The 24,105-nt window shown below is 41.4% G+C and overlaps 1 protein-coding gene and 1 long non-coding RNA gene across 2 annotated transcripts in view; one reads left to right on the top strand and one right to left on the bottom strand.

Annotated features, from left to right (window-relative positions):
- The window catches only part of SLC9A9 (solute carrier family 9 member A9), a 612,515-nt gene that overhangs the window by 227,235 nt on the left and 361,175 nt on the right, over positions 1 to 24,105 (bottom strand). Inside the window, exons 10-11 of the mRNA XM_002716580.5 lie at positions 6,759 to 6,872; positions 5,136 to 5,247 (exon numbers count right to left, since the gene is read on the bottom strand). Coding sequence (XP_002716626.2) covers positions 5,136 to 5,247; positions 6,759 to 6,872 — 226 coding nt within the window. The remainder of the gene's footprint in view (positions 1 to 5,135; positions 5,248 to 6,758; positions 6,873 to 24,105) is intronic.
- LOC127493944 (uncharacterized) overlaps positions 20,136 to 24,105 on the top strand; it is a 34,381-nt gene continuing 30,411 nt past the window's right edge. Inside the window, exon 1 of the long non-coding RNA XR_007924538.2 lies at positions 20,136 to 21,110. This is a non-coding gene — a long non-coding RNA (uncharacterized lncRNA). The remainder of the gene's footprint in view (positions 21,111 to 24,105) is intronic.

Raw genomic sequence — 24,105 nt, 5'->3', positions numbered from 1 at the left:
CAATGAAAAAATATATAATCAACAGTCAAAAGGACAGATATAGAATTGTAAAAAAGTGTCTTCTTTGGGGCGGCGCTGTGGCACAGCGGGTTAATACCCTGGCCAGAAGCACCGGCATCCCATATGGGTGCCGGTTCTAGTCCTGGCTGCTCCACTTCTGATCCAGCTCTCTGCTATGGCCTGGGAAAGCAGTAGAAGATGGCCCAAGTCCTTGGGCCCCTGTACCCACATGGGAGACCCAGAAGAGGCTCCTGGCTCCTGGCTCCTGGCTTTGGATTGGCGCAGCTCCGGCTATTGAGGCCATCTGGGGAGTGAACCATCGGATGGAAGACCATTCTCTCTCTCTCTCTCGCTCTCTGCCTCTCCTCTCTCTGTTTAACTCTGACTTTTGAATAAGTAAATAAATAAATATTAAAAAAAAGTGTCTTCTTCAACAACAATGAAGTGACATTAGAGATCAACAGCACAAGTAAAACTGGAAAATTCACAAATTTCTAGAAACTAAATCACATACTCTTAAATAACCAGTCAATCAAAGATGAAATCAGAGGAGAAATGACAAAATACCAAGACTGAATGAAAATGAAAGCACAACATAGCCAAACTTAATCAGACATAGAAAAAAAGAGTGCTAAGGTGGAAACTTACAGCTATAAGCACTAACGTTAAAAAATGAAAGCTCTCAGGGCAAGTGTTTGGTACAACAGTTAAGATAATCCATATCCCATATCCTAGTGACTGGGTTCGAATCTCTGCCCAGCTGTTTCCAGCTTGGTGTGATACTGGGAGGCAACAGATGATGGCTCCAGTACTTACATTCTTGCCACCCATAAAGGAGACCCAGATGGAGTTCAGGGCTCCTGGCTTTGGTGTGGCCCAGCCTCAACCATTACAGGCATTTGAGGAGCCAACCATGGAAAACCTCTGTCAGTGGCCGGCACTATGGTATAGGAGGGTAGGCAGCAGCCTGAGCACTGGCATTCCACATGGGCGCTGGTTCACCTCCTGGCTGCTCCACTTAGATCCAGCTCACTGCTAATCTACCTGAGAAAGCAGTGGAGGATGGCTGCTGCACCCATGGAGGATGGTCCCTGCACCCATGTGGAGGACCCGGAAGAAACTCCTGGCTTCTGCTTCGGCCTACCCCAGCCCTGGCTGTTGTGGCCATTTGGGGGGTGAACCAGCAGATGGAAGATCTCTCTATCTCTGTCTCTGTCTCTGTCTCTCCATCTGTCTTTCTGTAACTCTGCCTTTCAAGTAAATAAATATCTTTTTCTAAAAAAAGGTCTCTATCCTTCTGCCTTTCAAATAAATAAAAATTAAAATAAGAAAGATCCCAAATCACTAAGCTAACTTCATAACTTACAAAACTAGAAAAATAATCTAAACCCAAAACTTGCAGAAAAAAGTAAATAATAAGAGCATAGATAAATTAAAATAATAGAGAAAATCAATGGAGAAAAAGATAATTCTTTGAAAATATATAAAAATGACAAACATTTGGGGAACTAGATTGAGAAACCAAATAGAGAAGACTCAAATTAGTAAAATCAGAAATGAATATGGGGACATAAAGAGTAATTTTAGAGAAATAAAAAGAATATTGAAAGTACTGAGAACCATTTTATTGCAACAAATTGGATAATTTATATGAAATGGATAGATTCCTAGAAACACAAAACATATCAAGATTAAAGCATGAAGCAACAGAAAATAGATGTTAGACTAGTAAGGAGATTCAATCAGTAATCAAAAATTTCCTGACCAAGAAAAGCCCTTCTCCTGAAGGCTTCATGGGTGAATTCCACCAAACATTCAACATCAATCCTCAGCAAACTTCTTCAAGAGATTGAACAAGGGGGAGAACTTCCTAACTCATTCCAGAAAGCCTGTATCACTCTGAGACACGCTGTAGTGTGGATGAATCTGGAGGACATTAGGCTAACGAAATGTCAACCACAAAAAGACAGACACTGTATGGTCCTCCAGAAGTGAGACTCCTAGAGTGGTCAGAATCTATGTAGACAGAAAGCGGAATGGTGGTTTCCAAAGGCTGGGAGAAAGGGGAATGGGGAGTTTTTATTTAATGTGTATAGAGTCTGGCTTTACAAGATGAGAAGTGTTATGGAGATGGGCTGATGGTTGCACAACACTATGGAGGTACTTACAGACACTAGTAAAATGTATTTCTTCATGATAAAAGGAATATGAAAAAGAGGCCAATAAGTCCTATCTGACCCTGCTGGGTCTCAAAACTGTGTCTATGGAAGCTCTGAGGGAAGGATGAAGTGACTTTAGAGTGGTAGCATTTGAGACTCCATTATACAACGATGTAACCTTGCAATCTCATTTGAAAACTGGAAGACAGTTTTTTTTTTTTAACTGGAAACTCTAATGTTCTTTCCATTATACCAAGAAGTATTATCCATATTTTATTAACTTTGAATAAAATGGACATTAAATACATAAATATATGTAAATATATTCATTTCGATGAGAAAAGTGTACAAAACAAAAGTGTAGCCCAATATATAAGAAGCCCACCTTGGCCAAAACTGACTGCGATGTTGAAGTTCAAGCTGCTCAGTTGCTGTGGGTGGCTCAGTACCTGGCAGAGGACTCAGGGAGGAAGACAATGGACATTCTCTGGACATCAGAGTCATATGGAGGTTGAAAATCTGGCATTTTTAATGATGGGATTTAGCTGATTTCATTCCTATGAATTAAACTGTAATTTTATAAAAGCCAGATTTATTTTTGTTTTGTTTAAAGTTTGCTTATTCTTGTTTATTTGAAAGACAGAAAAGGAGAAAGAGAATCTTTCATCTACTGGTTCACTCCCCAAATGCCTGCAACTGCTGGGACTTGGGCAGGTCAAAGCCAGGAGCTAGAAACTCTATTCTGATCTCCCATGTGGGTAGCAGGGATGTAAATACTTGGGACATCATCTGCTGCTTCCCAGAGCATACAATAGCAGGTAGCTGGATCAGAAGCAGAACCGGGACTTGATCTCAAGTACTCAAAAATGGGATGTAGGCATCTCAACCACTGGCTTAACCAACTGTGCCACAACACCTACCCCTAAACCAGTAATTTCAACACCACTGATGTGATCAGGTGATTGTTTTCCTTCTACAGGGTGAGAATACTTTGGAATAAGACCAGAGAGTAAATATTTTAGGTTTTGCAAACCATACAATCTATTGCAACTACTTAACTCTGTCCCTATAGTGCAAAACCAGGCATAGGCAACAGGTGAATAAAGAGGAAGCTGAGGCACAACTTTATTAACAAAACAAGCATTGGCCAGATTTGGGTCAAGGGCCATAGTTTGCTGAATCCTTGCTATAGAATAACAGAAAGACATCATCAAATCCTGGGCCTCCTCACATTCCCTGCAGTACACAACGTATTGGTAGCCTCTATTAGAATTTACTGTAGCTCCAATCCTACACAGAAACAAATTTTAGAAAGTGCTAAGGCTGTAGAAACCATCCAGTCAGGTGACCTTCTGGGCAGACACTTCATATCCCAACAAGATTATCTAAAACCTTACATTATTCTGAAAGCATTCCTTGTCAGATGAAACAATTTAAAGTGTAACAACCAAGTTTTGAAAATACTTGTAAGTTGTTATTATCCAGAATAAAATTACTGATGTTTTGATGGGAAAGAGTGAAAAGTGCTTTCTAGCTCCTAGAAATGCTTTGCAAAAATGCAACCCAATGCTGGTTTCTTATTTATGTGATCACACAGGAACATAACTAAAGTCAACTCATTGCCAAAGTTTGTTGCTGTTCTAAGACTAAAATCACCCCTCATCCAACTTCTCATTCTGTTTATGACTCTCTCTCACACCCAAACATGTCTGGAAATACAAGGGAGCTGATAAGAGGCCTTCAGAAGGGTGACTTTTAACTTTGGGTCTCCATTTGTCCATACTTGATTAAATGCTCTCAGCCTGGAAGCTGCCTGCTTTACTGTGTGGAATAGGCTAGAATGGACCCTAGGAGAAATAAGCATTTCATTCCTAGTACCATTTGCAAGAATTTTTAGACACTTGGTCAACTCTGAGCAGGGTTTCACAGATCTGGGTTCAGGAATACTGGACCAAAATTTTAACCCCTTTGAGATCCTGAATCTCAGTTTTCCTATGTATAAAATATAACAACATTTGTTTCATAGGATCAATAAATAGCAATTATCCAATAGTATCAATAAATGTTAGTTTCTCTCACTTCTTCTCTATGCTTGAGTGAGCCCCAAATTACATTGCAAATTACAAATTACAATGCATAGTCTGCATTGTTTTGGTTGGAGGTTCTACGTTACTCTCAAGTATCCCACGGTGGATGGCCTCTGTGTGTACTGTATGTGTAGACACACATAGAAGGCGTGGGAGCGTCTCTGGACAAGGGCTATAAACAGGGAAATACTGATGGCAGGAACATCGGCTAGAAAGACAGCACACTCCCCGGAGTTGCTCAGAGTTCGCAAATTCACTTGGTTTATTTCTTCATTTGAAAAGAAGCCTTCAAGTATGGTTTAAGCAATTAGAACGGAAACGACTTGAGAGCAGAGACCTTGATGGTTTCATCAATCAGGGCCTACAACCACTCTTGGGCACTTGGTGAGTGCTCAATTAATATTTATCTTCTCAGCTAACGACTGGACGGACTTAGATCCAGTTTACTTTTACAACATCTGTGAGACGCTTCTGGAGCCTCGCATGGGGAAGAAGCAGGGATTCCAAGGAGAAGGAGCTTTAACATCGGACTGGGATGTGCATTTGCACATTGCTTACCTTGAGCACACAATTTATAAAATGATAATTCAACCCCCCTGATATGAAAATTGAACTGAAATAAGCCAGGGGAAAGTCCAGTGTCCATTCTAGGCCAGTTTCTGACCAGATGCCCTGCCTTGAATCTGTGCAGAGAGACTTCCCTTTCTTTCACTTCCCTTTTGGAAAGAGAACTCCTGTTATTGCTCACAACTTACGGAGCATGGTGCTAGGTACAATGAGACAAAGAGAAGTGATATTTCCCCTGGAGACCTGAAAGTGTCCTCATGTCTTCCATATTCTGTGCAAGTGACAGAGAACACAGCACTCACTTCTGAGGTAGTTCACATACCTGAAAACATCATCATGTGTTGAAAGTTCCAGGGGATCTTCTGCTTTCGGCCCAGATTCAGGAGGAAGGAGAGGGGGTATATGTTGCAGGCTCTGGCAATAAAAATCGCTAGCTAGAGATAAGCACAGGGAAACATTGAGGAAAATGGTGCTGAACGAGGCTGGGAGTGAGTCATGGAGCTTCTCTCTGTTGCGACCCAGAAAACAAGGATACCCATGTCAGTTCACGTGACCCAGAAAACAAGGATACTCATGTCAACTCACATACGTCCAGCTTCCTCCCAAAACTCATCATATAATGTCAACCCTATTCCAGAAATAATACAGAACTCTGCCTTTCTTTGAACATATATGGGATTTCCAGTTGTTAAGCCGGATACCATTTCAATCACTGTAAATTTTCTCATCACATTTATGTTGCTGATGGCTGACTCCGGCCTCAGCTCTGCTGTGAAATGCGAGGCAGACACCGTTAGATGCTGTGGCCTTATCTTGCGGAGCAGCACTTTGGGGGGGGGGGTAAATGTACTTCTGCTCGCGATCACCATCTCTTGTTCCACCACTTCACACTTTACACTCCCTGAATCTAGCAAGCTTGGCTCACTCTCTCCTTTTAGTGGATTTAATCTTGAGAGGAATTGCCTGTCTAAATGTATAATACAACTGCTGCTTTAAGAGGCATTTTACATAAAACTAAATGAAAATATTGGTGGGATCCATCTCTCCTTTTCACTGCCTTTGACTTCTTCCATGATGGACTGTTGTTTGTTCTCAGGGGGATGGAGTTGTTTGGGCAGAGAGTAGAGCCCAGCTGAATGCCCACTGAGGCAAATGCAGGTGCTTGTTGGAAGCAGGGCTCAGAGCGAGGGACCAGCAATCCTGGCTGCTACCAAGAGCTGCTTGTGAGAGAGGCGGCTGCCCATTTTTCAAGTGTGAATAAGGGCAACAGTTGCAGACTGTCCTTGGGGACATTTCTAACAGCTCAAAATCCTTTCAGACAGACACCCATGTCCACTGGGAATGCCTCCTGCTCCAGGCCTACAGCTAGGGAAAGTGAGGTCTATATTTTATCTGTCCTCTTAGGGAAAATAAAAGTACTCATTAAAATAAACTTACAAGTGTACAATGCTTAGGATGTTGAAAGCAAGCCTATCACAATAATTTCATTGGATCTTTTCTTTGTCGATCCTGTTTTCAGAGTCTTCATTGGAAACCATATTGCAATAAGAACATTTCCAGAGCCTAATAATCCTGGCTGCCTTCTGATATCATCTAGTGTGGATTAAATAGATTTTATATAAAGAATGAATTGATGTAATTTTTGTAATGGTTTCATAATTTTAGCTGAACATATTTATAATACTTTAAAACATCATTTTGTTTTAGTTTTCCCTTTTATTTTCCTCAGTCTTTTCCAAACATCTTATCCTGAACCATAAGTATTTAATAAAGGCCTTAAATTCCGTAGGGTACTTTTCTCCCCTTACTTGAAATTACGTATCTGCCTTGAGTTTGAGCCTAGCAGTGAAACTGGGGAAATTTAACAGTTGAACAGCATAATCAGTAAAAGTAAGCAGTTTGTTCTCTTCTCTCATCACCCCATGTTTTATATTTCAAAGGATACAAAGGCTCCCAGTATAAAAAGAGCATTAAAGATATGATTCTGGAACGTGAACAGAGCCAGGCCCATGTAGCAGAAGATGACGTTCTCAGCCAAAAAGTTCATAAATTCAAACAACTGAAAAACAAAACAGAAACAAAAAACAAACAAACAAAAACACCCATTAATTATGACTCAGGTTTGTGTCCACTTAAGTTCTTACAACTATATTTGCTGGCTGGCTGGTCCCTTCTTTATGTAGGAGAGGCATCCTGTTGGCCTTGTTCTCAGTCTCTGGAGTGGTGCAGGGCTGCCTGACCTGCCAGGTCAGCTGACTCTACCCTGGCTCTTTACGACATGGAAGATGTCCAAGCCACGTCTGCATCCCATTGTTTCCAACTGCAAGGCTGCTAGAGATACCATATTAACCAGCAGGAGCCTTCCACGGAACCATTCCTATTAAGATGACAAAATAGTCTTTCTTAAAGAAACTGAAGCTCAGCGATTTTTTTAAGGTGCAGTGGAGTAAATGATGCAAAGATTATTTAGCCTCTTCTGCACATCATCCAGTAGATGCACTTGAATTTCCATGCCCTGAAGAACTCAATTTTAAATGAAGCTTAAGTTCAATAATACCCTCAGGCAGAAAGGAGGGACAGACTTGAAAACTTGGAAACGTGGAATAAGGATGAATGTTGATTGTCTTTTAACTTTAGAGTGATCAGTATATTTCAAACCCCAGACAATGAGACTCATTAAATTGACTGATGTAGGTATATCCATTAAATGTCTACAGTTTCTAGCTGGTAAAAAGAAAATGATTAATCCCGGAGATGAGTTTATGCAGTAAGAACACAATAGATACATCAAATTCAGTCAGAAGAATGGAGGAGTAACACGCTATGCTGAGAGAGGCTCCCAAGAGTTATTCTTAGACCATTAACCAAACACTTTAAGTTGAACATGAAAAACGTTCTCCAACTTCCAGATTTAAAGTAAAAGCGAAATGCGTCCAGGAGCGGCAACAAAGGCAAATTTGGAAGAGACTAGATTTTATGATCCAGACTTTTCATTTGGAAGTTTCTGAAACTTCATTCCTGGCCTGACATAAATAACGGTCAGGTAGACGTCTCCGGAGGCCTTTCTCTTGACTTTTTAAGGGCTCATTATTTTTTTACGTAATGTATTTACAGCCCCACAAATAATGCCCAATGCCTGTTCCCTGACAGTTGACATAAAGAAAAGCAGAATCTTGTCGGAAACATTATTTAAAACCAGTAATAGAGAGAAAGGATTGAGAAAGACATGGCTCCTTGGCACAAGATGCCTGTTCTGTGGAGGCAGCCACCGTGGGTTCTCCTGAGCTCTTGTATTACTCCCTAGCCCAGCAGACGTGCGCCCACCCTGTCACCCAAAGGAGCACAGAAGACAGGAGAGGGGCTAGCACAGGAGACAGGGCACACTCGTCTACTTGGTATTTTCACTTTTTCAAAAAGTGAAATTTGGCTACTGTCTTAATCTGTTTGGGTTGCCAAACTGGGTAGTTTAAATAGCAAAGTTCATCTCTCACAGTTCTGGAGACTTGGAATTCCAAGGTCAAGGTGCCAGCTGATTCACCGCTGGTGAGGTTCTTTTTCTTGGTTGGCAAATGGCCACCTACTTGTGTATCGTCACGTGGAGCAATGAGATCATCTCTCTAGTGTCTTTGTAAGTACACCAACCTCATTCACCAGGGTTCCAACCTCATGATCCAACTACTTCCCAAAGGCCTCCCCTCCAAATACCATCAGATTGTAGATAAGGGCTTTGACACATGAACTTCGGGTGAACACAAACATTTAGTCCTTAGCAGCTGCAAAGTTTGTAACATTAATAAACAAATGTCAAGGTTAAATTCACAGGGCCTCGTCTTCTCCTGCACCCATTCCAGGGATATGTTACTCTAGAGGAGACACGTTGCTGCCTGTTATCCATTCAGCCTTTAGGATCCACCTTGTCTCCCACTTTCAGCCATGGATTGATTCCTCCATGGATCAGATATGGATCATACAATTCAATGTTACACCACTCAATGCATTTCTCTAGGCACTGTGTTCCATTCAAAAATGGATGTGACACATTTGGAGCCAAGTAAATTCAATGAGGCCTTTGCAGGGAATGTTAGGACAAAGATTTTCACCTTTTCCTTATATGAGAAATCAGAAGGACTCCAGGCAGGGAGCTGGTAACAGTCTTCTTATGATCTCGGGGGAAATGGCCGAGTAAGAAGCCAGGGCCTGATAACATTATATAATTCTCCCTACCCAACCTCTCTCAGAGTAGAATCTACCCTGGGGCTTCTGAATTAAAGGCATCAGGAGATTACTCTTTGATTTGAGGTGCGGTTCAGTTCTATCATTCAAAATCATACGTACTCCTTTCAAATCCTGCACTAGTTGAACAAATAAAAAACAAATCTTTTATGCCTCACACAGAGTATAAACAAAAGAATGTAGGGCCAACTTTTTTACTCTTCAGACATGGAAAAAGTCTGTTATTCTTGCCCACTATCACCACCAATCTTCATCTATTCATTACCTTAAAGAGAAGAAAAGTACCTTGGAAGAATCATTTTTTTAGTTGGTTTTTGAGAAGTGAGGGGAATTTTTACTATAGATTTTACATGGTTCACTGTAGCTTTAAATATTTGTCTCAGAAATTTGTTTCCTTTGGACACTCCAGGTTTTAACTTGATTTATTAACTTAGCTCATTAAAATGTAACATTGCCCAATATTCCAAGTAACTGTGTACAAACATATGGTAGAAAAGTTCAATTTGCATTTTCTTAAAAGATTTATTTATTTATCTGAAAGAGTTACAGAGAGAGAGAGAGAGAGACAGAGACAGAGACAGAGACCAAGACAGAGACAAAGAGAGGGAGAGATCTTCCATCTGCTGATTCACTCCCTAGATGTCTGCAATGGCCAAGGCTAGGCTGAGCCAGGCCAAAGCCAGGATCCAGGAACTTCATCTGGGTCTCCCACAAGGGTATTAGGGGCTCAAACAGTTGGGCCATCCACCGTTTTTTCCCAAGCTATTAGCAGGGAGCTGGCTTGGAACTGGAGCAGTGGGACACAAACTGGTACCCATATGGGATGCTGGCATCTCAGATGGTGGCTTTACCTGATGAACCACAACACCTGCCCCTCAATTTTCATTTTAGGGCCATTTTTGGACCTACTCTTTTTTCCTATGGTTATCCATTCATGTATAAATACCACACTCTTAATTCAGCTCCATAATGCATTCTAGCATTTCATAGATCTGATCCCTTACCTCACATTATTGTGAATTTAACTGGTTATTTTGCATATTTAAAAATGTTTTTATTGATGTTTAATTCCACAGAAAAGTACATAAATCAAATGTTTATACAGTAAGATAAAAAATGTTATTACCAATTCCTAGAATGGCTCTTGGACCCCTTCCCAGTCACACTTCCCATCAGAAATCAGTTTTTCTTGCTTCCTATTTTTATATGAGTAGAATAAGGCAATATGTACTCTTTCTTATTTGTCACCCTTTACTTACTTGACATTATGTTTGTGGGTTTCTTCATGTTGTATCTATGAAGATGTAATTCATCTTTTTGTTGTTGTTGCTTGTACGACTATATCCCCATTTATTTATCCACAGCACTATTCATGGACACTTGTGTTGTTTCGAGGTTGGCTACAATGCATCTTCCTGCTATAAATGCATATTTGTCCTTGAATAGAATTGTTGGGACACAGTGTCACGCACTTTTCCAGAGTGGTGGTACCAACTGGCACTCTCGTCTGTATGTCATTGGTGATTTTAGTTGATTCACATTCTTGCCAAAATTTGGTTTTGTTGACCATTTTCTAATTCACACTTTTCTTTCTTCCTTTCTTTCTTCAGATTTATTTATTTATTTGAAAGTCAGAGTTGCACACACACACACACACACAGAAAGAAAGAGAGAGAGAGAGAGAGAGAGAGAGAGAGAGAGAGAGAGGTCTTCCATCCAATGGTTCACTCCCCAATTGGCTGCAATGACCGGAGCTGCGCCAATCTGAAGCCAGGAGCCAGGAGCTTCTTCTGGGTCTCTCACATGGGTGCAGGGGCCCAAGGACTTGGGCCATCTTCTACTGCTTTCCCAGGCCATAGCAGAGAGATAGATCGGAAGTGGAGCGGCCGGGTCTCGAACCGCCTCCCATATGGGATTCGGGCGCTTCAGGTCAGGGTGTCAACCTGCTGTGCCACAGCACTGGCCCCCACACTTTTGTTTCTTGACATCAGCATTTGAACTTAGGAATCAGATGGTCAAGTTCTACTGGTATTTTAGTTGGAATTTCATTGAAGTTGTTGACTAATTTGGGTAAAATGTACATCCTTCCAGAATTGAAGCTTTCAGTCCATGTGTGTCAGATATCCTTACAACTGTTTTCATTTTCTTTAATTTCTCTCAGTGATTTCTGCATAAATAGTTTGCAAATCTTTGTTTAAATTTGATCCCAGGACTGGTGTTTCTGGCAATCATAAACTGTACTCTTTTCAAAGTACATTTTCTAATTGCTTGTTACTAGACTTACATACACAATTGATTTTTTAAAAATTGATCTTGTGTCCAAGGCTTTGTTAAGTTCATTTTGTAATTTGTTTCCTTTAGATAATTCATGGTTTTAATTTGATTTATTCACTTAGCTCATTAAAATCTAACATTGCCCAATATTCCAAGTAACTGTGTACAAATACATGGTACAAAAGTTCAATTGCAGTTCTTTAAAGATTTATTTATTTATTTGAAAGTCAGAGTTACAAAGAGAGAGAGAGACAGACAGACAGACAGAGACAGAGACAAAGAGAGGGAGAGGTCTTCCATCTGCTGATTCACGCCTTAGATGGCTGCAATGGCCAGGGCTGAGCCAGGCCAAGGCCAGAATCCAGGAACTTCATCTGGGTCTCCCTCATGGGTAGCAGGGGCTCAAACACTTGGGCCAGCTGCTGCTTTATCAGTGGGTTCCTTTCGATTTTTACAGTAATATTGTTTGCAAGTGTGGTTTTCCAGTCATTAACCATTTAGCACCTTTTGTTTGTTTCATTGCTCTCCTTAGGACCTGCAGCACAGTATAGAATAGAAGAGGGGTGATGTGGCCCTCTTTGTCCTATACTCCCAGTCTCAAAAGGAAAAATTTCAATACTTACCTATCAAATTCATAGCAATTCTTTAACATATTAAAGACATTTCCTTATATCCTTAGTCTATTAGGAAAATATACTTAGGCCGGGGCCGCAGCTCACTAGGCTAATCCTCCGCCTGTGGTGCTGGCACTCCGGGTTCTAGTCCCTGTTGGGGCGCCGGTTCTGTCCAGGTTGCTCCTCTTCCAGTCCAGTTCTCTGATGTGGCCTGGGAAGGCAGAGGAGGATGGCCCAAGTGCTTGGGCCCTGCACCCACATGGGAGACCAAGAGGAAGCACCTGGCTCCTGGCTTCAGATTGGCGCAGTGCGCCAGCTGCAGCGGCCAATTGGGGGGTGAACCAATGGAAGGAAGACCTTTCTCTCTGTCTCTCTCTGTCTCTCTCTGTCTCTCTCTTTCTCACTGTCTAACTCTGTCCAAAAAAAAAAAAAAAAGGAAAATACACTTAAAGAAATATCAAGAATATATATATATATTTTAAAGATTTATTTTATTTATTTGAAAGGCAGAGTTACAGAGAGAGGCAGAGACAGAGAGAGAGGTCTTCCTTCCACTGGTTCACTCCCCAAATGGCCGCCATGGCCGGCGCTGAGCCGATCCGAAGCCAGGAGCCAGGAGCCAGGAGCCAGGAGCTTCTTCTGGGTCTCCCAAGAGGGTATAGGGGCCCAAGGACTTGGGCCATCTTCTACTGCTTTCCCAGGCCAAGGCTGAGAGCTGGATCAGAAGAGGAGCAACGGGGACTAGAACCAGCATCCATATGGGATGCCAGCGCTGCAGGCCAGGGCGTTAACCCACTGCGCCACAGCACTGGCTCTAATATATTAACCTTTTTAACACTACTGGATTTAATTTGCTAACGATGTACTTAAGATTTTTTTGTCTTTATCATGTAGTATCATTACCAAGCTGCATTGTTAATGTTATTCGGGTGTCACAAAACAGGTTCCTCTCCTCTCCATAAACAGAATAATTCTGGGTGTGGACTTATTTTAGTGGAAGGAGGATCAGTCAGATTTCCTATACATTTTTGTATATATTTGAGAAGCTGTATGTGTCTAGGAATTTCTCATTCCGTCTATATTTTCATATTGGTTGGCATATAGTTGTCTATAATAGCCTCAACGTCCTTGTGTCTGACCCTTCATATTGGTATTGGGTCTTCCCATTTCATTCCTGGTGAGTCTGCTTAGGGTACTATCAATCTTATGAGTGTGTTCAAGAGGTGACTTTGGCTTTGCTGAATTTTCTGTTTTGTACTCAACCCCTTCACCCAATTTCATGAATTTCTCTCTTATCTTTATTATCTCCTGCCTTCAACCACTTCAGTTTAATATGATTTTATTTAGTATTTCGGGGCATCATTCCTGGATGCCCTAGTGGCTTGTCAATTCCTCACAACCCCTACTTTCCGCACATTCGCCAGCTTTTCCTCTTGCCTTGAAGGATGCTGTCCTGACTGCAATCACTCAGCGCTTGCACTTCCTGCACAGATATTTTTCTTGGTGAAAAATCTTTTTTGTCAATCTCCCCTTCCCAATTTTGTGATGTTTCGTATCACAACAAACATGTATATCAATTTAGAAAGAAATGACAGCTTTACAATATAAAGGGAAAAGACAGATTGTGTGACAAGATTGTGATGTACGTTCTCTAATTTGGGAAAAAAATAAGACAATCAAAAGATGGATTCCTAACTCACTTCTTAGCCCCAAATAAATTCCAGAAGAAGCAACAATTTAAGTGGGAAAAGAAATCATACTTATTAAAATTCAAGAAGTCATCTGTAATTTTGTATGTAATTTTTCCTCAGGAAATGTTATAGGAATTGTTTTTGCTAGCAGAAAACTGGAAACAAATACCCATAGCAAAAGAGATGGTTAAGTGAAATATGGTACATTCGTATAATGGCAAATACTTTGGGGCCCGCACTGTGGTACAGTGTGTTAAGCGACCCTCTGCAATTTTGGCATTCCAAATGGGTACTGGTTTGCATCCTGGTCACTGCACTTCTGATCTAGCTCCTGGCCAATAATACATCTAGGAAAGCAGCAGAGGATGGCTCAAGTTTTTGGGCTCTTGCCACACACACGGGAGACCTAGATGAAGCTCCTGGTTCCTGGTTAAGCCAGGCCCAGCCTTGGCCATTGTGGCCGTTTGGGGAGTGAAACAGTAGATGTTCTCTCTCTTTTTGTCTCTCCTTCTCTCTGTAAATTTTTATTTTAAAAATAAATATTTTTAAAATACTAAGTATTTTAGGGAGTTCTTTATGCATCAGTACAGAAGGACATTCAAGATCTATTGTTGGAGCTGGTGCTGTGGTGTAGAGAATAAAGCCGCTACCTGCAGTGCCTGGTCTCCTATATGGTCACTAGTTCGAGTCCTGGCTGCTCTGCTTCAGATCCAGCTCCCTGCTAATGTCTCTGGGAAAGCAGTGGAAGATGGCCCAAGTTCTTGGGCCCCTGAACCCATGTGAGAGAACTAGAAGACCGCTGGTTCACTCCTTAAATGGCTGCAACAGCTTCAACTGAGCTGATCTGAAGCCAGGAGCCAGGAGCTTCTTCTGGGTCTTCCATGTGCGTGCAGGGGCCCAAGGACTTGGGCCATGCTCCCCTGCCTTCCCAGGTGCATTAGCAGGGAGCTGGTTTGGAAGTGGAACAGCTGGTATTCCAACCGGCGCCCATAGTGGATGCAGACGCCTCAGGCCAGGGCTTTAAGCCGCTGTGCCACAGCACCAGCCCCATGTGTGTTACTTTTATAGCTAAAGGAAACTTAAATTAGAATGAAAATCTTAGGCCGGCGCTGCGGCTCAGTAGGCTAATCCTCTGCCTTGCGGCACCGAAACACCAGGTTCTAGTCCCGGTAGGGGCGCCAGATTCTGTCCCGGTTGCCCCTCTTCCAGGACAGCTTTCTGCTGTGGCCAGGGAGTGCAGTGGAGGATGGCCCAAGTGCTTGGGCCCTGCACCCCATGGGAGACCAGGAGAAGCACCTGGCTCCTGCCTTCGGATAGGCGCGGTGCGCCGGCTGCAGCGCAACTGGCCGCGGCGGCCATTGAAGGGTGAACCAATGGCAAAGGAAGACCTTTCTCTCTCTCTCTCTCTCTCTCACTGTCCACTCTGCCTGCCAAAAAAAAAAAAAAATCTTAAAGTAGAATTAAAAACCTTTCCAAGTATTTTCTTCTTTTAGCTGTACTTATATCAGGCATTCTTCATTTTTTTTTATTTTCAGGAAATTACCAAATATCCTTAGCTATTCCTAATGTTTTTCTCATTTTCTTTAAAAACTGTTTTTGAGTGAAGAAAAACATGAAGAACAATGGAACAACAAAACAAAATGTTTTGTAGAACATCTTTTTCGGTGATCTATTCGAAGTGTCTAATAATTAGCATATTACATACATCTCACCATACTTCTATGTAACTTACTTTGACTTACTCAATAACAGGTCATAAGCCTCTTTCCATGGCAACACTTTTTAATTTATTGCACAATTTTAATGGGTATACAATATTCCATTGTATCTTCCTACCACCTAATTTGATCTCACAGGAACCCATTTTTAGATACTTATTTGTTTCCAGATGTTTCCCCTTACAAACAACCCTGCACTGAGCGTCTTTGCACAGAGACCACACCCTCGCTGAGCAAGGATTCCTTGGGAGAAACTTCTGACACAGGCTGCTTCTGCCAAAGACTGTGCATTCCTTTGCTTTGGGAGGCATTCTGCCACCCTTCATAAGAATGAACCAATTCGCATCTCTGCTAAGGGTGCAGAGGGTGCCTTGCCCCCACATTCTTCCTAACATTGGTTTTTATACATCTTTAAAAGTCTTTGACAACCAGATAGACTCATTTTAAATTGTAGATGGTTGTTAACATTTTAACAACGGTTCCTCTCATAGCAACACAGAAGTACTGATTAGCACTCCTCTGTCTATTTATATCACATAACAATATTTCTCTGAATGAATAGGCTTCATAATACTTTCCTTCTTGGGGCACTTAATGAAAATCTGTGGGTGAATTCAATTTTGTTTCACACACAAAAGTCTCCTGAGGACGTATTTCAAGAGCAGAATCTACAGCCAGGCCTCACCAACAGACAAAACCAATCTGACCATTAGGACTTCATTGCCTGAGTCTGGCCTTGGGTAGCTGATTACTGAGGGAAGGGATTTATTGATCAATTTTGGAGAAAATAAAAGAAAAAAGAAAAAAAAATCCTCCACCCAAAGCCAACAACAACAACAATAACAATAAATCTCCATCTAGTCAACACAGTATTCAATATATACAAACTCAAATTTATTTCCTCCCTACTCAGATCAAGTAACTCGACTCAACTTTTAATTTATTCAGGACAGTGAACATCAGTTATTTTGTTTTCATTAATTAGGAATTTGGGAACTTCTGAAAAGATCCAGGTTAAAAATAATCTTTGCTTAGGAAGGCTTTTCTTGAGGGGGAAAATGTAGTGCACATATGATTAGGGAAAGAGTTAATCTACGTAAGAAGACAATCTGTGCTTAAAAATTCTGAGATTTCGGAGCTGGCACTGTAGTGCAGTGAGTTAAAGCCCTAGCCTGAAGTGCTAGCAGCCCTTATGGGCACCGGTTCGAGTCCAGGCTGCTCCATGTCTCATCCAGTGAGACCCAGAAGAAGCTCCTGGCTCCTGGCTTCAGATTGGCCCGGCTCCGGCAGTTGCGGCCATCTGGAGAGTGAACCAGCGGATGGGAAGATCTCTCTCTCTCTGCCTCTACCTCTCTCTGTAACTCTGCCTTTCAAATAAATAAAATAAATCTTAAAAAAAAAAAAAACTCCGAGATTTCAAAGTAGCCATAAGATGGCAACTTAATGTGGTCAGCAAACAAGTTCTTTGAAGACTTACTAGAAACTTCACTATTCCTGAGTATGAGGTATTGTACATTATTTACCCTACTTACTAGGAAGTTTTAAAAGTCATATATATTTTATAAACTATATTACTAATTTTGATAGGCTTCTTTTCCTATTTGTAGAAAAGAATGAAATTTTATTGTATTATGATGATTCATGTAGATAAATATTACAGTAGCTCTGTATATCTTGGCTTAATAAATACTAATTAAATTCACATAGACTTCTCAACATAAATTTTATTAGTGTTAGTACAGATTGACCTAATCTATTGACTTTCATCTACTTGTCCAAAAAATGCACTGATTTTCATTTTGACTGAGATGTTAACCTACAGACACATACATATATATAACTGGAAGGAAGAATTTAAAATGCCCTGTGGCAGAGGATGTGTCCCACTGTGTTCACAGAGCTTCTTCTTTGAAAGTTTTGGGGCTCTCTAAGCACCCTTGCCTGCCACCCAGCCATTCCCATCCCGTGCATTCCATTGTGTTCTTTTAAACTTATTTATACTTTTTAAAACCATGAGATTTTCAAAAGCACAGCCTATAAAAATACAACAAAACACATTTTAGGAAGATGAAAAAGCATCATTAAGCTAGTAAAGTTAATATAGGAAATAAATGTAGTTATAGCTACAAGGAATCGAGCTTCATTAAACTGGATAAATACTGAACAAATACTGCAGCTAGATTTTCTTGAAATCCTGGAGATTAGAACGTAAGGGAAGGGGTATTTTCTCTGAATTTGCTAAATTACCTTGGCTAGTAAACACTGATAATAGTGTTGTTGTTTCTGGGGGTTGTATACGGTTTTGTAAGGCTGCATTTAAGTTAATGCACTATTAAATTAAGAGTAGCTTCTAATGTCTGCAACTCCTCAGAGTAATTATTATGATGCTAATTAGAAAAAATATTGATCCTGAAATAAGATTGGACTTAAATCTCTTGATTAATTAAAATACAAACACACATACACACAGTTTGGATCATAAGATTTCAAGGAGAGAGTCATCTTATAATGTATATAGTCCTGTAATCTACCCAATGCTTGAATATTCCAACACTATTTTCAGACTTTACATCCCAACCAGGGGTTAATCGCCATGTTAATCACCTGCTCCTCTCTATCACTTCCAACCACTTCTCCTATTTGTGTTTCTTTGCTTCATAGAAAATAAGTCACATAGGGTATCATTTCATTTCATACCACTTGGCTGCATCAGCTGAGGGAATTTTTCTCAGAATAGTTGCAGTAGCAGGCAATTCTACAGTTTAGGTAGAAACTGCCACTTTTCATTCAACCATCTTATTAGTCTGGATAGTAAATGTTTTGCTGTGTGTTTATGGTGGGCATTTGGGGCCTGGAGTCTAGAATATCTGCAGAGCCCAGGTAGAGAGAATCACATCCTAGAAAGTGTTTGCCACAGGATCTTCTCAGTAAATCTAAGTACTGGCCCTTAGAAATAATAAAAGTTGTAGGATACATACGTAGTTTCTTGATGGTTTTCCCATAAATACTGAAGAAAGTTACCTACTTGAAATAATATATTAAAATTTTGTTTAAAAAATCCAGTAATGAGTAAGCCAAGAGAAACACCAATATTAATATTAGGCACTGCTATGAAAAATTCACACATTATCAAATTTTTAAAGGGTAGTGTTTCTTTTTCTATAGCTTCTTTCATTTTGCTACTCTCATCCTTTCTTTTTTTAAAAAGTACTATTTATTTATTTGAAAGCCAGAGTTCCAGAAAGGCAGAGAGAGAGAGAGAGAGAGAGAGAGAGAGAGAGGTCTTCCAACTGCTGGTTCACTCCCCAAATGGCCACAATGGCTGGAACTGAGCCAATCTGAAACCAGGAGCCAGAATCCTCCTCTGGCTCCCCCATGCTGGTACAGGGGCCCAAGCACTTGGGCCATCTTCTACTGCTTTTTCAGGCCATAGCAGAGAGCTGGATCAGAAGGGGAGCAGCTGGAATATGAACTGGTGCCCATATGGGATTCTGGGGCCACAGGCAGAGGCTTAGCCCACTAAGCCACAGTGCCGGTCCCTACTGTTATCCTTTCTTAAGCATCTTGTGTGTGTGTGTGTGTGTGTGTGTGTGTGTTTAAAGACTTTTTTATAGCAGTTTTAGGTTCACAAGAAAATTGAGAGGAAGGTATAGAGATTTCCCACATACACTGTGCCTTCCCCTCCCCCAGCCTCTGCTATTATCAGTACACCATGCATTTGTTACAAGTGGTAAATCTTTATGGAGACATCATTATGACAAAAGTCCATAGTTTATATATGAGTTCAGTCTAGATGCTGAACATTACTTGTATGTCTTGTTTTCTTTGTAATTAGCCTATACTAAATTCTTAGTGGGAATACCAAGGATATATAAGTCATAGGTCAGACTGGTAGAACAAATACAGCATAGGCTGGGTAGCTTTCTGGTAGTTCTCAGGACTGAGAAGTTCAAGATTGCAGTGCTTGAAGACCCAAGTATCTGATGAGGGCATATTTCCTTGTTTGCTGACAGCTTTTTTCCCATTACATCCTCACATGGTGGAGAGCAGAGGGAGCAAGCAATTTCTCCCCTGTCTCCTTTCAGAAGGGTACTGGTCCCATCATAATGGCTCCACCCTCAAATTGCGTCCCAAAGGCCCATCTCCAAATACCATCACTCTGGCAATTAAAGTTTCAACAAACATGAATTTGGGGGGCACACAAATGTGCAGTAGATAAGACAAACTTAGAAAGGAAGGCTTCTAATGATGGTGGATTTTAGGATTCTGAATGAAAGGCCAAAATGCCAGGTTTTTCAGTCATTTGAATGACAACCAACCAAGATGTGGCTAAGGATAATCTCTATCCAATATGAGAACCAAGTGCCTTTTCTACATGAAAACATAACACTGGCAACCAACAGAATATTGAGCCCCAGACATCACCAGCTGTGTTAAATCTACTCATGCCATCTCATTGCCTTGAAGAAAGTGTTGCAAACTAAAATATCTAGTACTGATGGCATTATTCAATGTTGTTTTATGATCAGCTACTTGACAATGAAAGGCATTAGATCATCAGGGAAAATGTGAAAGACTAGAATCAAACCAGTATTCCTTCAACCAAGCTTTGCTTCCAGTGTTTTAGATTGAGAAGCTGAAGTACTTGTATGAAATAACACTGAGATGTATAAAAAGGTCTTCAAGAACTTACTTGCTTTTTGTTATTTTATTCCTAATAAACACTGTTATTTATGTTAGTGCATCTGTCTTATTCAAAATACATGATAAACCTTCTAAATTAGGTATTTCTTGTGGGGAGCAACCCGGACTAGACTAAGTTACTCAAATTAAGACTTATTCTATGCATCTGCTCTCCCACAATATGGCGCTGGGAGAGGAGAAAACAGCTTCTACCCAGCTGCCTCCAGTTCAACCAATAAACAGCAGGACCTGCTCCTGATTGGAGAAGAGCAGCGTACTCGGCGTGTGGGCAGCCGAGTTGGGATTGGCAGAGGAGGACTATAAAGGAGGAGAGAGACGGCATGCACCAGGAACATCTAAGAGGAACACCTGTGCAGCCCCCGAGAGAGCCGGCCGGCGGTGTGCCGCTCCCCTGCGGAAGTGGGGAATGCGGCCAGGGGGAACTGCCCTTCCACGGAGGTGGAAGGGATAGTAGCCAACCCGGGAAGAACCAGCAGCAAACCCGGGGAGGGCCGAGCAGACGAAAGAACAGCGCAGGGTCCTGTGTCGTTCCTCCACGAAGAGGGGGAGCGACATAATGGTGCCGTGACTCGGTTAGGAAACATAGGACGGATATGAAACTTAGGAGGGAAGAAACGGGAAGAACTGGGAAAATGCCAGAGAGAGAGACTAGCAAACAGCCTAGGGAAAAGCTGGACGAAAAAGGTGCCAGAAGAAGCTATTGAAAGCCTAGGCATAGACTCGGATACGGACTGTGGGAAAGAAGTTAGGATTTAAAGTGAAAGCAAGAAGAAACTTAGACTCAGATACGGACTGCAGGTTGAAAGTGAAAGTGAAACCTATAAGAAACTTAGACTTGGATACGGACTGTGGGGAGAGGCCAGGAGAAATGAGAGGAATATTGTTGGAAGAAAACTTAAGGAAACATACCGGGTAGAGAAAAATGTTAGGGAGGATGAAGCCGCGAGTGCAGGCCGAGGCGGAGACTTTATAAGCCACCTTGGAATTCTTCAAGTCACCCCGGGGAGCAAGAGGCGAAGATCTGGAACCAGAGGCAGAGACGTGGGCCGCCAGGATTCGCCAGGTTAGTCCGGGGAACTTGGACTGAATGCTGGTGGTGGCGGAAACATTCGCGGAAGCCGCTGTGTGCAAAGAGAGCACGGGGCGTGAATAGATAGAGAACGCGGGGCTGGCGCGAGGCCGTGGTGCGGGCGCGAAGTGTGTGGAGACTGTGGAGCGTGCGCGCAGAGCCTGGAACCCGCCGGCAGGGCGAGGCGCCGGGAAGCCGCGCAGAGCCGTGAAGCTGCCGGGGGCGAGGTGCCGAGAAGCAGCTTCGGGGTGGGCACCGGGAAGCCGCAGGGATAAGAGAACCAGAAGTTTAGAAGTAAAATGAGAGAAATAGGAATGCTGGAAAATAGAAGTAAAATAGGAGAAATAGGAATGCCCGGAGATAGAGAAATAGAGAAATAGAAAGGCCTCCCCACAACATGGCAATGAGAGAGCTTGGATTCGGTCTGCCTGATTAGTGAGGCGATGAGCACCTGCGGGCGGCTGGCAGCTTATGCGCCGCAGGTCACCAAAGATAGGCACGAATCAACACCAATAGGCCTCCCCACAATATGGCAATGAGAAAGCTTGGATTCGGTCTGCCTGATTAGGGCGGTAAGCACCAGCAGGCAGCTCGACCAGAGTATGAGCTGCAGGTCACCGAAGACAGGCACGCATCAGCGCCTAAAAACCTCCTCACAACATGGCGAAGAGAGGACCTGGATTCGGTTTGCCTGATTGATAGGACTTGTAAGAACCTGTGGCAACTCTAGCAAGTAGAGCAGAGTGTGTGCTGTGGGACACCGAAGACAGGCGCGTATCAACGCCAAAAAATAAAAAGAAAGGGGGATCTGTGGGGAGCAACCCGGACTAGACTAAATTACTCAAATTAAGACTTATTCTATGCATCTGCTCTCCCACAATATGGCGCTGGGAGAGGAGAAAACAGCTTCTACCCAGCTGCCTCCAGTTCAACCAATAAACAGCAGGACCTGCTCCTGATTGGAGGAGAGCAGCGTACTCGGCGTGTGGGCAGCCGAGTTGGGATTGGCAGAGGAGGACTATAAAGGAGGAGAGAGACGGCATGCACCAGGAACATCTAAGAGGAACATCTAAGGGGAACACCTGTGCAGCCCCCGAGAGAGCCGGCCGGCGGTTTGCCGCTCCCCTGCGGAAGTGGGGAATGCGGCCAGGGGGAACTGCCCTTCCACGGAGGTGGAAGGGATAGTAGCCAACCCGGGAAGAACCAGCAGCAAACCCGGGGAGGGCCGAGCAGACGAAAGAACAGCGCAGGGTCCTGTGTCGTTCCTCCACGAAGAGGGGGAGCGATATTTCTTATGCCTATTAGTCATTAAACAGGAATCATAATTTTTCAGGAAAGTATCTTTTACTACCCTTCCCTTATCTCTTATATTTGACGAAGACAAATATGAGAACTAATTAAATTGATTTGCTGTTTAACTTGACCAAATTCTCTGATCGATTTTCCCTTTTGCTTTGGGACCATCTTTTGTGAAATTTGTGGAGATAGATATTTCATAATATAGATGTTAAATAGGTACAGATTTTCTTGTGTCTTTCAGTATGATTTCAAATATAATAAATTTATATAATCTCAATGCAAACAGTGATATTCAAACTCTTAAATTTTTCAAGTAGTTATAGAAGCCAAGTGGTTATAGATTCAACTGACTTTACTGACAAATACAAAGTCACAATGAAAGGATAAAAATAATTTTCTTTTTGCAGAACGTTTTGAATTCCATTTTTGAATTCTTCCTGGATGTACTATGGAAAGGCATTCAACAGAGGGCTTAAAGCTCCGAGTAGAACATTGATTCTGCTGGGAATGATGAAAAATTGGAGAGTGTGAAAGAGTCTTTATACATCAGAGAAATCAATGAAAATGAAAGATAAAAAATATGACATTTGAATAATGCCATTCAATTGGAGAATAGCTATTAAATGATTTTTATGAAGCCACAGATATCAATAAATCAATAGATGATGAAAATTAAGTTTGCTTGACTTGTTCCTTTCTAATGAACAGCTAAAATATAGCAAATGTAGATTGTCAGTGCTTATGCTGAACTTCAGAAAACTCTTATGTTACACCTATTAACTGCATTGAGCTTTCTTTTTCAGTAAGATTTATAAAGCTCCCCTCCATAAAGCCTCTTGGTATCGAAGTTGCTGCACACCCTTGACAATATAGGCAAAATGTCAAAAATTATGAATTATCATAGTATAAGAATATATCTCTCTTTGTTTCCAAGGAAGGCAGTTATATTTTCACATAAAAACCATGTATGCATAAATCAATTCTGAATGAGAGCTTTAGCTTTATTTTGGTCGTGTGGTAGCCAATTTCATTTTTGTTCCAAACATTTTAGGTACAAGCATTCTTCAAAAAGTTCATGTAAAACATGTGTTATGAAAAAACTATGCATGGATTTTAATTTTTTGTAGGAAATAGCTAATTTTAATTTATAAAAGGATTTTATTAATAATTAGATTCTCAGAGTCACAGCCAATGCATAATTACTACAACAATTTCAAGTTAACGTGATAGTTATTCAAAGAGAACAGATTTAATGCAGTTCATAGATACAATTAGAAAATAATGGTACTTCCTTTCTTCCCCCCTCCCTTTTTCTTTTCTACTAAATTTTGATGTAACATATTTTTAATTTACATTATTGTCAAAGTCTTAATGCTCCACTAAATAAAGAGTTAACAAGTGGGGAAAAAAGCCACGTAGTTTAGCCAGAATATAGGCCAGGGCTATAAGTAATAATCAAATGAAAAGATGATAATTTCACTCTTTTACAACAGATTTAAAAATAATCACATATCATTAAAACCATAATAGTATTTCATTCTTAATCACTGGATTTGACAGATATAAAACAAAGTTGAAAGAACTATTTTTGCAGCAATATTGCATGGGTTTTAGCATCAAGGTAAGTTTATATTTTCATTCCATTTGTCAAGAATTTCAGAAGACCTTCCTACTTCAAAGCTACCCCACA

The sequence above is a fragment of the Oryctolagus cuniculus genome, chromosome 4 (assembly GCF_964237555.1).
Source record: "Oryctolagus cuniculus chromosome 4, mOryCun1.1, whole genome shotgun sequence".
Taxonomy (NCBI): Eukaryota; Metazoa; Chordata; class Mammalia; order Lagomorpha; family Leporidae; genus Oryctolagus; species Oryctolagus cuniculus.
Note: the sequence above shows the minus strand (reverse complement) of the source record. Positions and strands in the feature narration are given on the sequence as shown.